This window comes from Phascolarctos cinereus, unplaced genomic scaffold (genome assembly GCF_003287225.1).
Source record: "Phascolarctos cinereus isolate Bilbo 61053 unplaced genomic scaffold, phaCin_HiC Scaffold_5;HRSCAF=322, whole genome shotgun sequence".
Lineage (NCBI taxonomy): Eukaryota > Metazoa > Chordata > Mammalia > Diprotodontia > Phascolarctidae > Phascolarctos > Phascolarctos cinereus.
The window spans coordinates 359085114-359099149 of record NW_027555958.1 but is presented as its reverse complement, the minus strand read 5'-3'; the positions used below and the strand labels follow the sequence as shown (position 1 = coordinate 359099149).

General features: G+C 37.0%; 1 protein-coding gene across 6 annotated transcripts in view; it reads left to right on the top strand.

Moving 5' to 3' along the window:
- MARK1 (microtubule affinity regulating kinase 1) overlaps positions 1–14036 on the top strand; it is a 151201-nt gene that overhangs the window by 109740 nt on the left and 27425 nt on the right. For 4 of the 6 annotated variants that reach the window (XM_078156305.1, XM_078156303.1, XM_078156304.1 and 1 more), the window contains exons 10-13: positions 6416–6515; positions 7808–7920; positions 9896–10049; positions 13443–13636. In XM_078156305.1, the coding sequence (XP_078012431.1) occupies positions 6416–6515; positions 7808–7920; positions 9896–10049; positions 13443–13636 (561 nt within the window). Of the gene's footprint in view, positions 1–6415; positions 6516–7807; positions 7921–9895; positions 10050–13442; positions 13637–14036 lie in introns of those variants that run through there. The other 2 variants (XM_078156306.1, XR_013487301.1) reach the window with 2 other exon arrangements.

Here is a 14036-nt window from a genome sequence, read left to right as displayed (position 1 = left end):
TGATTTATTGTGAAGTAAAAGTAAATTAGGGAAGTAATTTGATGTCAAAATCAAATAATGTTGGAAGGAAACTTGGGGGTCAACTTGTCCAACCCTCTCTTTTTACAGATAAGGCAGCTGAGGCCAGTGAAATTAAGTGACTTCTCAAAGTCCTTTTTTTTTTTTTTGGTATTTTCTAGGCTAGGGAAATGTATCTCTAACATACTTAGGTAGTCACAGCTGGTTATAATAATAGGTTGAATTTATATAGGCTTTAAGGTTTGTAAAGAGTTTTTTGTTTTTGTTGTCTTCTTTTAAAATAAGATTTTATTAATGTCTTCTGTTTTGTACATCATCGTAGTTATCCCAAAAATCCCTATCCCTAACCAGAGTGCCATTCCATATAACAAATTTTTTTTAAAGAGGGAAAAAAAGTCAGCATAATTGATAGATATGAGAGAAAAAGTCTGAAATATATGCACTGTGTAACACTTGTGGACATTCCATCTCTATGAAAGGTTGGGTTGGGAGTGTCCCCTCATCTCCCTTCATTTAATTCATTTTTGATTTGTTACATTCACTTTTTATTTTTTGGTGTGACATTGTTCTTTCTGTTTACATTGTTATAGTCATTGTAGCTTGCTTTCTTGACTCTGCTTACTTCACTCTGTATCAGTTCCTATAGATCTTTTCATTCTTCTCTGTATTCATCACACATAATGATTTCTTATAGCATAGTAGTATTCCATTACATTCTTGTGTCATAATTTAGTTAGCCATTCTTCGGTTGATGGATATCTACTTTGTTTCCAATTCTTTGCTATCACAAAAAGATATGCTATAAATATTTTGGAGCATATGGGGACTTTTTTTTTTCTTACTGATAGCTTCTTTGAGGTATAGGCCCTGTAGTGGAATCTCTGGCTTAAAGGGTGGCCATTTTAGTCTTTTTTTTACAAATTGCTTACCAAAATATTTGTACCATTTCACAGTTCCACCAATGATGTATTGGTGTGCCTGTCATTCCACAACCCTTCCAATATTAACTATTGCCATTTTTTGTCTTCTTTGCCAATTTGCAGGGTGGGAGGTAAAACCCCGGATTGTTTTGCTTTGTATTTCTCTTATTTTTCATGATTTGGAGCATTCTTTCATGTGGTTGTAAATACTTTGCTATTCTACTTCTGAGAACTGTTTGTTCATATCCTTTGACCACGTATCTGTTGGAGAATGGCTATTAGTCATACATATACTTATTGTTTACATATCTTGGTACAAAGGGTTTTTTAATATATTACCTCATTTGATCTTCACAACAACCGTGTGAGGTAATGCTATTATATCTATTTTACGCAGGAAGAAACTGAGGCTGAAAGATTAAGCTAGCCCAGTTCATGCAGCTAGTATGAACTAGCTTAGTGCCTAAAGGAGGATTTTAACTCAGATCTTTCTGACTCCCAAGTCTAGCACAAAATGAGAACTCATTAGAAGTTTTCCAGATTCTTATGTGGCTGTTAGTATAAGCCAAAAATAATATTTCTATCTGGAAGCCCTTAAGTTTTTACCTCTTTTGTGAATGTAGAACTTAAATATGATGTTTTTATTGTTTTGGGATAATTAAAATGATTTCCTGTAAATATCTCATATTTTGTTAGTGTTATTTTCATATTGTCAGCAATTTTGCTTCAGTTCCATTGACAATGATAGCTAGTATGATAATTTCTTTTATTAAATTTGAATCATGTTTTTGTCAGTTTTCCTATTGGAGTCACCTGGCCGTGCATAATATAATTTGCTTCTCTCTTCCTGTACCTTATGCCATCCAGCCTGGGGATAAGTGAGCATCCTTTTGTTCTAGCAGTGACCCTCTTCTGCCCTCTGCACATGCAGTACCTTTTTGAACTCCCCCCTGGCTTCCAAGGCTAACCCAGATGGCCAGAACAGCAGAGCTATCCAAAGAAAGAAAGATATGTATTTCCCTGTTTTTTGTCAACAGTTCAGTTCAGTCTCTTGTATTATTTCATGCTTTCCTTAATTTATTCACAAGTGTTATCCCAGGATTCAGGATTAGGAAGAAAATTCTGATTAATTACCTGCATACACATGTATTCTCCCTCATAATCACTCTATCTCAAACTAAAAAGAAAATCAAAGAAAATATTCTCTCCACGTAAGTACATGCGTAGATACACTTTTTATTCTGTTTAGAAGTAGCAGCTGCTATTGCCAGAGTATGTTTCTGTAATGTAGAACATACGTTGTTCATGGTATAGGTAGAGCGTACCAACAGTTAACTGAAAGGAATTGCTTGCCGTTGACTAGAATGAGAAGAAAAGAAAGAGCCTGACATCACTCAGTCTTCTACCTCTGCCCATCACCCTTTCTTCTCTTCTTTGGAATGACGTACCAGGCCTGTAGGGGAACAGGTGATCAACTGCAGGATGCTCCAGCCACTGTTGGAACAAAGATGCTTAAACTCAAAGATGAACCTTGAAATCTTCAGTGTAAATATCACCTTTCATTCACATATGAAACATCTCTATTTTTCTTTGGCTTTAAATAACAGTCAGCCCTGCTTATTAAATAAACATCTGAGTATTGCTAAATGAAAAAACTCAACATGTCCTGAACCAGAACTCACTGTCATCAGCCCTCTACCTCAAATGAGTCTTTTTTTTTTTTTAAGATTCCTTGTTTCTCCCAATGATCCTACTGTCAAGCACTCAGGCTTGACATTTTTAGAGTCATCTTTAATTACAGGCTCTTCCTTCCTCTCCTTTCCTAATCCCACTGCCCTTAGTTGGTCCTCTCTCTTTCACTTCTAAAATAACTGCTTTTGTCTCCCAGATGGTTGCATTACTCCTTTTCTCCTTGCTTTGGTAATCTGTACATATCCAGATTAAATCCTCATAAAATGCCATTTTTTTCCTCTACTTAAGACCTAAAATGATTGGATCAAGTCCAAGCTCCTTCTGTGGGGCTTCATAGGTTTTTGCAGTCTTAATTCATTTCTCTTGCCCCTGAAACTCATTTTTTCACAAGTCCTGCCTATACTCTAAAAATCCTCCTTGTTTTTCAAGGCTTATCTCAAGTCACTCCTCCTTCATAAAGTCTTTCCTGAAAATTCACCCCACATTGATGTCTCTCTTCCTGAATCTCTTCTCTTTTTGTATTTTTACCTCTTCTTTCTATACTTTGTTTTATTATTTAAATTTATTCTGTCGGATAATGGGTTAGGATCTTAACTCTGCCATTCCATTTACTAGATGTATAATTCTTGTCCACCAATCTATCTGGGCCTCGTTTCCTCATCTGTAAAATGATAGTGAGATTAAGTAACCTTTAACATACCTTTAAACTCTAAATACCATGAGATTGTATACAGTATTATATTTTATGTGTTAAAGCCTACACGTAACATTAGACGGATAGCCCAAGTGTTTCACTAGTACTCATGAAAAATAAAATACTTCCTACATGTGGCATAGATCCTCTGTGGAGGCTCTATGGGAAAATATGGACCAAAAAAAATCACACAGTATGAAAAGGTGGGGATAGGTTACAGGTATTGATGAAAGAAATAACAAATTGATGATGAGATCACAGATCCATTGAGTATACACTATGCCATCGTGATATAAAATAAACATGCAAGGACATAGGATAATACTTCAAAGTTTTTGAATTTATTGGTGTGGATATTCCTTTCATCAGTACATATAACACCTTTATATAATGTGGTAGGTGGCCTTTGAGGCAAAAAGGCAAGGCCATAAGCATTTATTAAGTGCTTACTATGTACCAGGCACTGTGGTAAGCACTAGGGATACAAATACAAGCAAAAAGAAAAACAGTCCTTGCCCCATTAGGAGCTTGCATTCTAATGTAGGAAGATGACATGAGAAGGGAAGGGAACAAGAATTTGTCAGACTTCTACTATGTGCCAGGTGCTGTCCTAAGCATTTTGCATGCGTTAATATTTGCAAAGTGCTTAGCACAATGCCTGTCATATAGTGGAGCTTACGGTGTCAAAGTCTTTAAAGTCAAAAACAGGGCCAGGAGGCGAATAGAGTTTGGTCTTTGAGAGTTGTTGGTGGTCAAAGTATTCATCATGTTGATAGCCACCTATTGATACTTTTCTCCAAATCTGACTAGACTGGTCCTGAGACAGCAGACATTCACTCCATAGGCCCATAATCAAAGCATTTCCAGTATGGTAGAACCTAGTGCAGCTTTGTCCTGTTCTGTCATAGCCTTTGAGAACACCATGTCAAATAACTTCGCTTACAATTTTAAAAGGCCTTGAGGGATCCATAACTTTTAAAAGGAGTTCAAACTGTTGCCTTCCTTTTCTTTCAGCAAATTTGTCAAAAATAGACATTGCTGACTCTTAATATTTGAAGAGTCTAGAGAGCTGAAGTCTCTTGAATGGGGTAATCTAGTTCAACATTTCATGGTTCTTTCCTCCCTCCTAATAAAGAATATGTGTGTTTAATGGTGGAAGGATAGGCAGTCATCACCAAAAGTCCTTTGCTTTTTGATAATGGTGGAAAGTATGTAATAGCTTTTTATAAACTTCAGAGCTGTTTTCTTTTAATGACCAGTTAACTGAGTCAGCTCCTGTTCCCACTTGCAACATTAGGGCACTATTTACTTAAGTGGCTATAATAATAATCTTTTTTAAAAAAAAATATAAACCCTCCTTTAATATAATTAAGTTTAAAGAGGCTCATGTGTGTGTGTGTGTGTGCGTACATGCATACACATACATACATGCATGCATGCATGCATACGTACGTATGTACATACAATAGATGCATTTTTTTAGCCACAGCAGTTGACTAGGGTGAGAGACATTGAAATCTCTATCAGTAGAGGGATACCTACACCTACAAGAGATCCTTAAAATAATACAGTAATCACATCTTCTGTTCAAGTCTCCTGGTCAGCTCTTCTTCAGAAAATCACTGGTATTTTAAATCCTTTTATTCTGGGAACCATTCCTGGTCTCTTCTATTTTGTGATGTATGTTCCTTGATCAGTGGTTGTTACCTGATGGCATTAGGATTTTTCACAATTGAAATTTGGAGGGCTTACCAACTGAATTTTCTTTTTAATGAATCGACCAGACAGTGAAATGAAATTATTTGCCCAGAGTGATAAACAAATAGAAGCTACTGTCATTATTGTCTAAAATAACAATAAAAAGACACAAAAAAACTTGAAATTTATACTATATATTAATAAACACATACAAATTACTTGCAAAATCATATGAAAATATCCTCGTGATCCTCTTGATTACTTGGTATATGAATACAACCCTTTGGAACAGCCTAGTGGAGAACACTGCAGCATAATCAGAGATCTGTATATTTTATGTGGTAGTAGAATTCACATTTGGAACTCTACTTTTGTAATCTAGTTGTTAAGTTCATTAGGAGATGGGCAGAAAACCTCCTTTAAGTAGAAATTCTTAACTGTAAGAAGAGCTTTATGAAGCATAACAATTTTAAAAATCTAATTAGTGGAAGGTTGGAGTATATAATTTATGCATGAGAAACATTCTTTAGGAAAGGAGGAGAAATTATGCTTATGTCACTACCTGATTAAGAATTATCACTAAAAAAGAAATAATATTGAAATGTATAGATTTATAATGTGCATCAGATAATATAGAATATTCAAGAGGTGTTTTTTTTCTTTAAATATTTTTACAATTCAGAGTTTCTGTCATATGCTTTCCTTTTTCCTCACTTTCTATCCTGACTTTGACCCTGTATAGATTTCCAAGTTAGCTTCCCTGTTGCTCTCTCAACTCAAAGCCCAGTCCTGTTCCTTGGCTTGAATCTGACATCACTAATCTACTCCTGCCCCCAACTCTTTACTTTCATTCCGTCTCATTCTGCTCCTAGGCCTCTGTTTTGATTATGTTCCATTCTTTGTGTTATGTTTAATGAATAACTGTAATTCCCTTCACCATGATTTCTTCTTTTTGCTGTTCAGTAAATTAAGATCTTTTTCATACATATGCATCAAGTGAAGGATATAAGAAAAGAAAATCAGCTCTTCAGGGGCATTTTCCCAGGTGTTTAAGACTGTGGTTTCCATTTAAATATATGTTCTTAGAACCTCCAACCAATAATAATTTGTTACTGTAGTTGATATTCAGAAATAACATAATATACACTCCTTTTTGCTTGACTTTGGAGGAAGATAAGAGACAGAACTTTTTGTACTAACAAGTGGACCTAGACATGGTATCTCTCATGTGAAGCTCTATTACTCATCTCCATGAGAATAATTTTCTCCCTTGCTTGAGTCTTCACATAGCTTCTGATTTCATAGCTGATACATTCACAATTCAAAAAAGAGAGTTGAAATAAGTGATGGAATGAACTGATTGACCAAATATAATGTTGAGTTTATTTCTTAGCAAATAATGAAAGATCGGTGGATGAATGTTGGTCATGAAGAAGAAGAACTGAAGCCATATACTGAACCTGACCCAGATTTCAATGACACAAAAAGAATAGGTAAGTATTACTGGTGGTCATGTTTCTGGCTAGAAATGTGACTCCCTTAAAACAGTATCTATTAAAATGGAGAAAACCTTGAATTCTGAGGAGCTGATATTTATCTAGTGCTCTCAAGTTTGCAAAACACTTACATATATCATGTCATTTCACCCTCCTACCTAGCCTGTCAGGTGGGTCTTATAGGTATTAGTATCTTCATTTCAAAAGACTCAGGGAGCTTCAGTGACTTGCCCTTGTTAACCGCAAGTAAGGGTCAAAGGTGATGTCTGAATGATGGTCTTCACTGCTATTTACACTGTACCAGACTGATTATAAATACATTATAAATTGAAAACATTTATTAATTCTGCAGATATTTGAATTTTTCTATAAAAAAATTAGTTTAATTTAAAAGTCAAATTTTATTTTTTAATTAAGAGGGAAGAAATTACTCTACATTTTCCTTTAATATTTTATCTGTAGTCTCTTCTACATACATTAATTTTCATAAAGGCCAGTCAGTACACAGAGAAACTTTAAAACAATTTACATACATGTACAGACATTTGCCATTTCTTCTCACTCTCCAACAGAGTAAGAAATAAGCAAAGAATACATATGTGCCAACAAAAACTTAAAAGGGACAAATTTGAAAAAACATTCTGAGTTCAAGAGTGCCTCTAGTTCTTCTTACATCATCAACAAGGGCTGCTGCCAGCTGTTCCCTTTCCCTTACCTTTTTGTCAGCTCTCCTCTTTACCCCAAGACCCTCAGAAATCCACCTCCCTGTGTTAGAGGAGGAACTCTGTTATTGCTTTCTTCTGGAGGCAGTGACTACTTCCTGTCTTACCATTGAAACGTCTGACTTAAAAGTAGGGTGGAAACAAGAAGAGCATTCTAGAATGTTTTTCCACTGCGTGGGAGAGATGTGATGGAATTCAAACTCTAACACTTCTTGCCCACTTCAGACTGTTCTACAGATTAGGGAGCAGAAGTCAAGTGGTTGGAGAGCATGTATGTAAGTATGCCAGGCCTGACTGGACAAGGGAGGCCAGTTGAGGAGAATGGTAGGCAATGATAAATGACTTGGAACCATGAGGATCATCTGAGTTCGGGTAATCAGAAGTACCTACTATATGTGTACCTATGTTAACTTAAAGGTTTAAAAATGTGTTCTAAGTACACATTGTGAGATCAGGACTTAATTGTCAAATCTAGATTTTGTGGATGTGCCCATTGTTTTTGGTTTACAGACTATAACCTATTGATTAACAGTGGTTTGTGGTTTTCTGAAATTTTCTTCTTTGTAGACATTATGGTAACAATGGGTTTTTCAAGAGACGAAATAAGTGTATCCTTAATTAATCAGAAATATGATGAAGTCATGGCTACTTACCTACTTCTGGGCAGAAAACCACCTGAAGTAAGTATTTCTTCCTGACTTTCTAAGTAACATAATTAATGGGAGCTTACTGAGTATGACTATTAAATAAAAAAGGTATCATCAGCATCTTTTTTTTTTAGTGGAGTAGAGCTGTGAATAAATACCCCCAAAAAACCTAGATATACAAAGTAGAATGAAAAAGGATTGTAAGTTCATCTGTGTTATATGTGGCTTGGGGTTTGTTTTTTTTAATGCATATAATAAATTCAGCTTATTACTTTGCAAAGTTGACCTGCTTGTGTTTTCTTCTGACCTTTCTTCTGTTCTCTTGAATAAGTTTTCCTTTTCTTTTCTTTTTTTTTTTTGGTAACACTATTATTAATTCTCCTCTCCCTCTTAAATTAGCATGGTGAGGGGGAGAAAGGTAAAACAAACAAAAAAAAAGTCCTTGCAACAAATAGGCAGAGTCAAGCAAAATACATCCATACACATGCCGTGTCTAAAAATGTAACTTGGTCTTCAAGAGTTTCCTGGGTTACTGGAGAGTTATGTCTTACCCACAGTTACATAGCTGGAATGTATCAAAGGCTGGACTTGAACTCATATCCTTTTGGCTTTTGGACCAGCCCTGTATCCACTGTAAAATACTACCTCACCACCAAAGTTTTTGTAATATCCAGAAATACCAAGTGCCTGATACTCTGCTTTATGAGATTTTAGAAAATAATTTAATTGATGCAAGATAGAATGGTAAATTTGTAACCCAACTTCATTCCTCTGGTTGATAGTTCTAATGAGGTTTAGATTAAATTTGTGCATGTCATTTTTTATACCAAAAAGCCAGTGTAACAGTTCTTGTGGAGAAAGGATGATAACTAAAATCAGAGAAAATTTTGATAATAGAATGTGTGTATGAAAGGGCAGCTAGGTGGCATGGGGATAGAATGCCGGATCTGAAGTCAGGAAAACTCTCCTGGAGTTCAAATATAACCTCAAATACTTAGTAACTGTTGGACCTCAGGCAAGTCACTTAACACTGTTTGCTTCAGTTCCTCATCTGTAAAATGAACCAGAGAAGGAAATGGCAAGCCAAATCAGTGTCTTTGCCAAGAAAACCTCAAAAGGGGTCATGAAGAGTCAGACATGACTGAAATGACTGAACAATAACAATGTCTTAAGTGTTAAAATTCAAACCTAGGAAAAAGTAAGAGAGTAATTGAAACTCTGCTAAGTAAGTTTCAAGGTATACTATACCTCCTTTTCTTGAAGGGGAGGGGTTAGGGGTAAGCTTGACACCCTGAAAATTCTGGGAACCAGCAGCCGTTGCTGGTATGCCTGCTTTTATGGTAAAGTACTATAGAACAGCTTGTTAATATGGGCTCTGTAATGACTATACTAATTTGTCAGAGTTACACAGCAACTGGCCAGTCAGAAATGCTTCTAAAGCTCAAAACTGCATGATATACCAGTGATCCTTTGCAAGTGAACTCTAGCCAAATTTAGAGATACCAAATATCTCCATAGCAGCCAGATAACCAGCAGATAGCAGTCAGAAACCACAAAACCAGCTTTGGCCAGCTGAAGAACAACCTTGAACAGTAGCTGCAGACTCAAGACCTTGCTTGGCACTTTCTAAACATCATGCTACCTGGCTTATTAAATCTACAGATATCTTTTCTCTTTACCCTCACCCCCTGCTCCCCTCCTGAAAGCTTCTAGAAACTGTTTTATTTCACCCCTTTGAGCAGCTGAGAACACTCTTGCTCTCTCTATCTCTTTGTCTCTCTCTTTCTTCCTCCCGCCCCCCACAAGTTTTCTTTTGCAAGCTCTTCTCAGGTAATAAGTGTTTTTGTCATCGAGATCAGACTCTGTTTCATTTAGGGTTCCTCTTTTTTGGGCCTGGAGTCTTCCTGTACCAAGCTTTAAAATATCAGATTAATAAAGCAAGTGTACATGTCACCTCTTTTGCATCTTTTAAAAAATCTTAATGTCCTTTTTTTTTTTATGCTTCTAGTTTGAAGGAAGTGAATCTTTGTCCAGTGGTAACTTATGTCAGCGATCTCGACCTAGCAGTGACTTAAACAACAGTTCTATGCAATCTCCTGCTCATCTGAAGGTCCAGAGGAGTACATCAGCAAATCAGAAACAGAGGCGTTTCAGTGATCATGGTGGGAAGCATTTTCAAACAAGTAATGTAATATACAAAGTCAGCAAGCAAGCACTAATCATTCAGGAAGCATTCACTAAGTGCTTGCTATATGCTAGGGACTGTGGATACAAAGAAAAGCAAAACACAGTCCTTGCCTTCAGGGAGTTCTTTCTAATGATGGAGGCACCATGCAAATAACTAAGTACGTACAGTATAAGTGCCTGGGAGAAACAGCATGTAAACAACTATTTACAAATGAAATATACAGAGTAAATTAGAGGTAAACAAGAAAACCAAGAAGGAAGGCACTAAGCATTAAGGGGGTTTGAGAAAGGTTTCGCTTAGCTGAAATTTGAAAGAAGACAAGGAAGCTAGGATGCATGGAGAAGAAGAGGGAGAAAGATCCAGGCATGGGGGACAGCCAGTGAAAATACCCAGAGTTAAGAAATAGAATGTCTTGTTCTAGAATCAGCAAGGAGGCCAGGAAAACTGGAGTGCAGAGTCCTTGGGGTGGGTTGGAAGGCTGAGGTTATAGAGAGCCAAACAGGAGATTTTATATTTGATCTTGAACATAAAAGTGAGCCCCTGGAGTTGGTTGAATAGGGATGTGACATGGTCAGACTTGTGCTTTAGGAAGATCAGCTTTACAGCTAGCTAAGTGGAAGATGGAATAGAGTGGGAAGAGACTTGAAGCAGGGAGACCAACACATAGGCCATTGCAGTGATGCAGGCATGAGGTAATGAGAGCCTGCACCAGCATGGTTGCAGCATCAAAGGAGAGAAGAGGGCATATGGGGGAGATGTTATCTCCTTAGGATATTGTGAAGGTAGGAATGGCAGAACTTGGCAACTGCTTGGAGATGGTGAGTGAGAAGTTGAGGATAGCATCTAGATCACAAGCCTGGATGTCTGGGAAGGTGGTGGTACCCTCCACAGCAATAGGGAAGATGGGAAGAAAGATAATAAGTTCAGTTTTATATGTGTGTGCTTAAGATATCTATGAGACATCCAGTCCGATAAAGAGAATAATATGAACATTTCTACTAGGCGGTTGTGTTCTGGTGATATAAACTCCAAATTTCTTATATTAAATTTACTATCAGTATATATCAATATCTGTCTATGTATACACAGGATTAAGTAATATAGAATGTTTCAGCTAGATAAGTAGATCTGGGAATTATCAACATAGAGATGATAATTGAATCTATTGGAGCTGATGAGGTCACCAAGTGAAATAGTATTGAGGGAGAAGAGAAAGAGCTCTGGGGGACAGACAGTTACTGGAAATGAACTGGATGAATATTTAAGGAAACCAAGGAATGATCAGTCAGTTTGGAGTAGAACCAGGCTAGAGTGATGTCATAAAAAGTTAAAGATGAGAAAATATCCAGGAGAAGAGGGTCATCAACAGTGTTGAAGACTGCAGAGAGGTCAAGAAGGATGAAGATTAAGAAAAGACCATTAGATTTGACAATTAAGAGATCATTGATAACTTTGAGAGAGCAATGTCAGTTGAATAATTAATTAGGTCGGAAGCTAGACTGCAGAGGGTTTAAAAACTGGTGAGAGGAGAAGAAGTGGAAGGATGTGGAACAGACTTAAGGAGTTTCACCACACAAAAGGGAGGAGAGATAGGGTAATTGCTAACAGGGATGGTAGGATGAAATGAAGGGTTTTTTTAAGATGAGGGAGACAGGAGTGTGTTTTTAGGTAGCAGGGAAGTTGGGACAAGGAAAGATTGAGCATTAGTGAAAGAATGGGGATACTAGAGGAAACAATCTATTTAAGAAAATGTCATAGAGTGGGTTCACTTGTGAGTATAGAAGTGTTCTCCTTGGCAAAGAGAAAGGCCCCCTCTTCACATAGGAAAGAAATGAAGGAGGTAGCAAAGGAAGTCATCTGAGTAATGTGAAATTAATAGGAGAGAAAAGGAAGCTTTCATCAAATGACATCAATTTTTCCAGTGAAATATGAGGCAGGATCCTCAGGGTCCAATTGAAATTACATAATTACATAACAGGGACAGCTAGGTGGTGCAGTGGATAGAGCACCGGCCCTGAAGTCAGGAGGACCTGAGTTCAAATCTGACCTCAGACCAAACACTTGACATTTACTAACTGGGTGACCCTGGGCAAGTCACTTAATCCCAACTGCCTGAAAAAAAAAAAGAAAGAAAGAAAATGAAATTATGTAACACAAGTTTGTTGTGAATCTATTCAGCACAGTTCTGTGATTTTTCTCTAGTTTTGTTCATCAGCATTTAAATAGGAACAAAGGAGGTGGATGAGGGTAGTAATCTAAGGTTTGGATTTGACAAGGAGTGGTTGTGATGAGATGAGGGGGCAGGGCACTCAGGAGCAGAAGGTAGGATAGAGCTGGACTAATTCTCCAAGAGGTCTGTATTAGAAGGGAGTTAAGTTGAGGGGGGGAGAGAGGTGGCTTTGAAATGGACTGAGGGGTGAGGATGAGAAATAGGATTTGTTGTCACAAGGCAGAGCAAAAGATGTAATGATTAAAAAGCAAAACATGGTCAGATATTGGGATTTTAAAGTTCGTGAGCATGGAAGTATAATGCTTGTGGGTAAATGGGCAAGGTTAAATGTCTCTGTGTGTATCTGAGGTGGAGTGGTAGAATAGATTATTGGAACTGAGTGAATAGAGGAACTGGAAGTGAGGGTATTTGACAGAGTAACAATATGTAGATTTTCTTGTCCTAGTAGAGGACAGGAAGAGTTGGGGTGGAAAGAAAGACTATGAGTCAGATACTAAACTCATTGAGGACAGAAGGAAGGAAATATCCTTGGAGTTAGCAGATAGCATCTACTGGAATCTTAATTGGATAACAAATTGATATTGATTGGAATTTCAAAGGAGGAGAGGTTACTCAGTGATGGCAAATTAGGAAGTAGGAATGGAGAACAAAGAGTATTCTAGCTCCTCCACCACAGCCTGAGTTGGGAGGAAATGAAAATACAGCCAGTATTGGAAAGGGTGATTAGGGATGCGGTGTCAGCATGAAGGAGCCAGCTCTCATGGAGAGACAGAAGATGGAAAGAAAAAAGGTTTGAGATGAAATCAAATGTATTAATTATGGAGTAGGCATTCTAGAAAGCATAGTCGAAAGGGCAAGGTTTGTGATATTCTTTTTAAAGATTGAGGATCCACCCCTTTATGTGCTTATTTGTTCCTCATCCTGTTGAATTACTGATTTGTTGTGTCAAAAATAGTAGATAACTTATCTCTCTTTTTGCCAAGTTTTTTTTTTTCAAAAGAGCAGTCATATTTGGTTCAGATTTCAGCGTAAAACTTACAAAGGTACATGTTTCTAAGGTCAAAGAGAATCAAATTTAACTTGTGAACAGAAAAAATGAGTAATTTTCAGCTAATGATGATATGTTTTATTTTACAGTTGGTCCATCAATTCCTGCTGCTGTGTCATACACCAAAAGGGCTCAGGCAAACAGTGCGGAAAGTGAGCAAAAAGAGGAGTGGGACAAAGATGTATCTCATAAACTTGGCAGCACTATAGTTGGATCCAAAGCAGAGATGACAGCAAGTCCTCTTGTAGGACCCGAAAGAAAAAAATCTTCTACTATGCCAAGTGTTCGTATATATTATTGCATGTAGAAGCATATTGTGATCATGGTTTAAAATTCAGAACATCTTCTCTTTTTAAATAACAGAGTACATATGTATTTATTTGATCTCATTTATAAACTTTAGAAGTTATAGAAAGGATCAAGTTATATATCCTGAAGAGCTCTTAATTCACTTTAGTCAATACATGTTTAAATGCTACTCCATGTAGGATACTGCCGAGTATATCTATCTGAACAGCATGGTTTTTGCACTTTGGGAGTTAACCATCTGGTGGGGACATAATTTTGTTTTATTTTGTTTTGAACAAGAGCTTGTGACTTCATTAGCATAGGGCACTCCCAGTGAGGAAGCTTCCTCACCCAATGAAGATCAGAAGCTGATTTGCAACTTAAAGTCTTAGAGA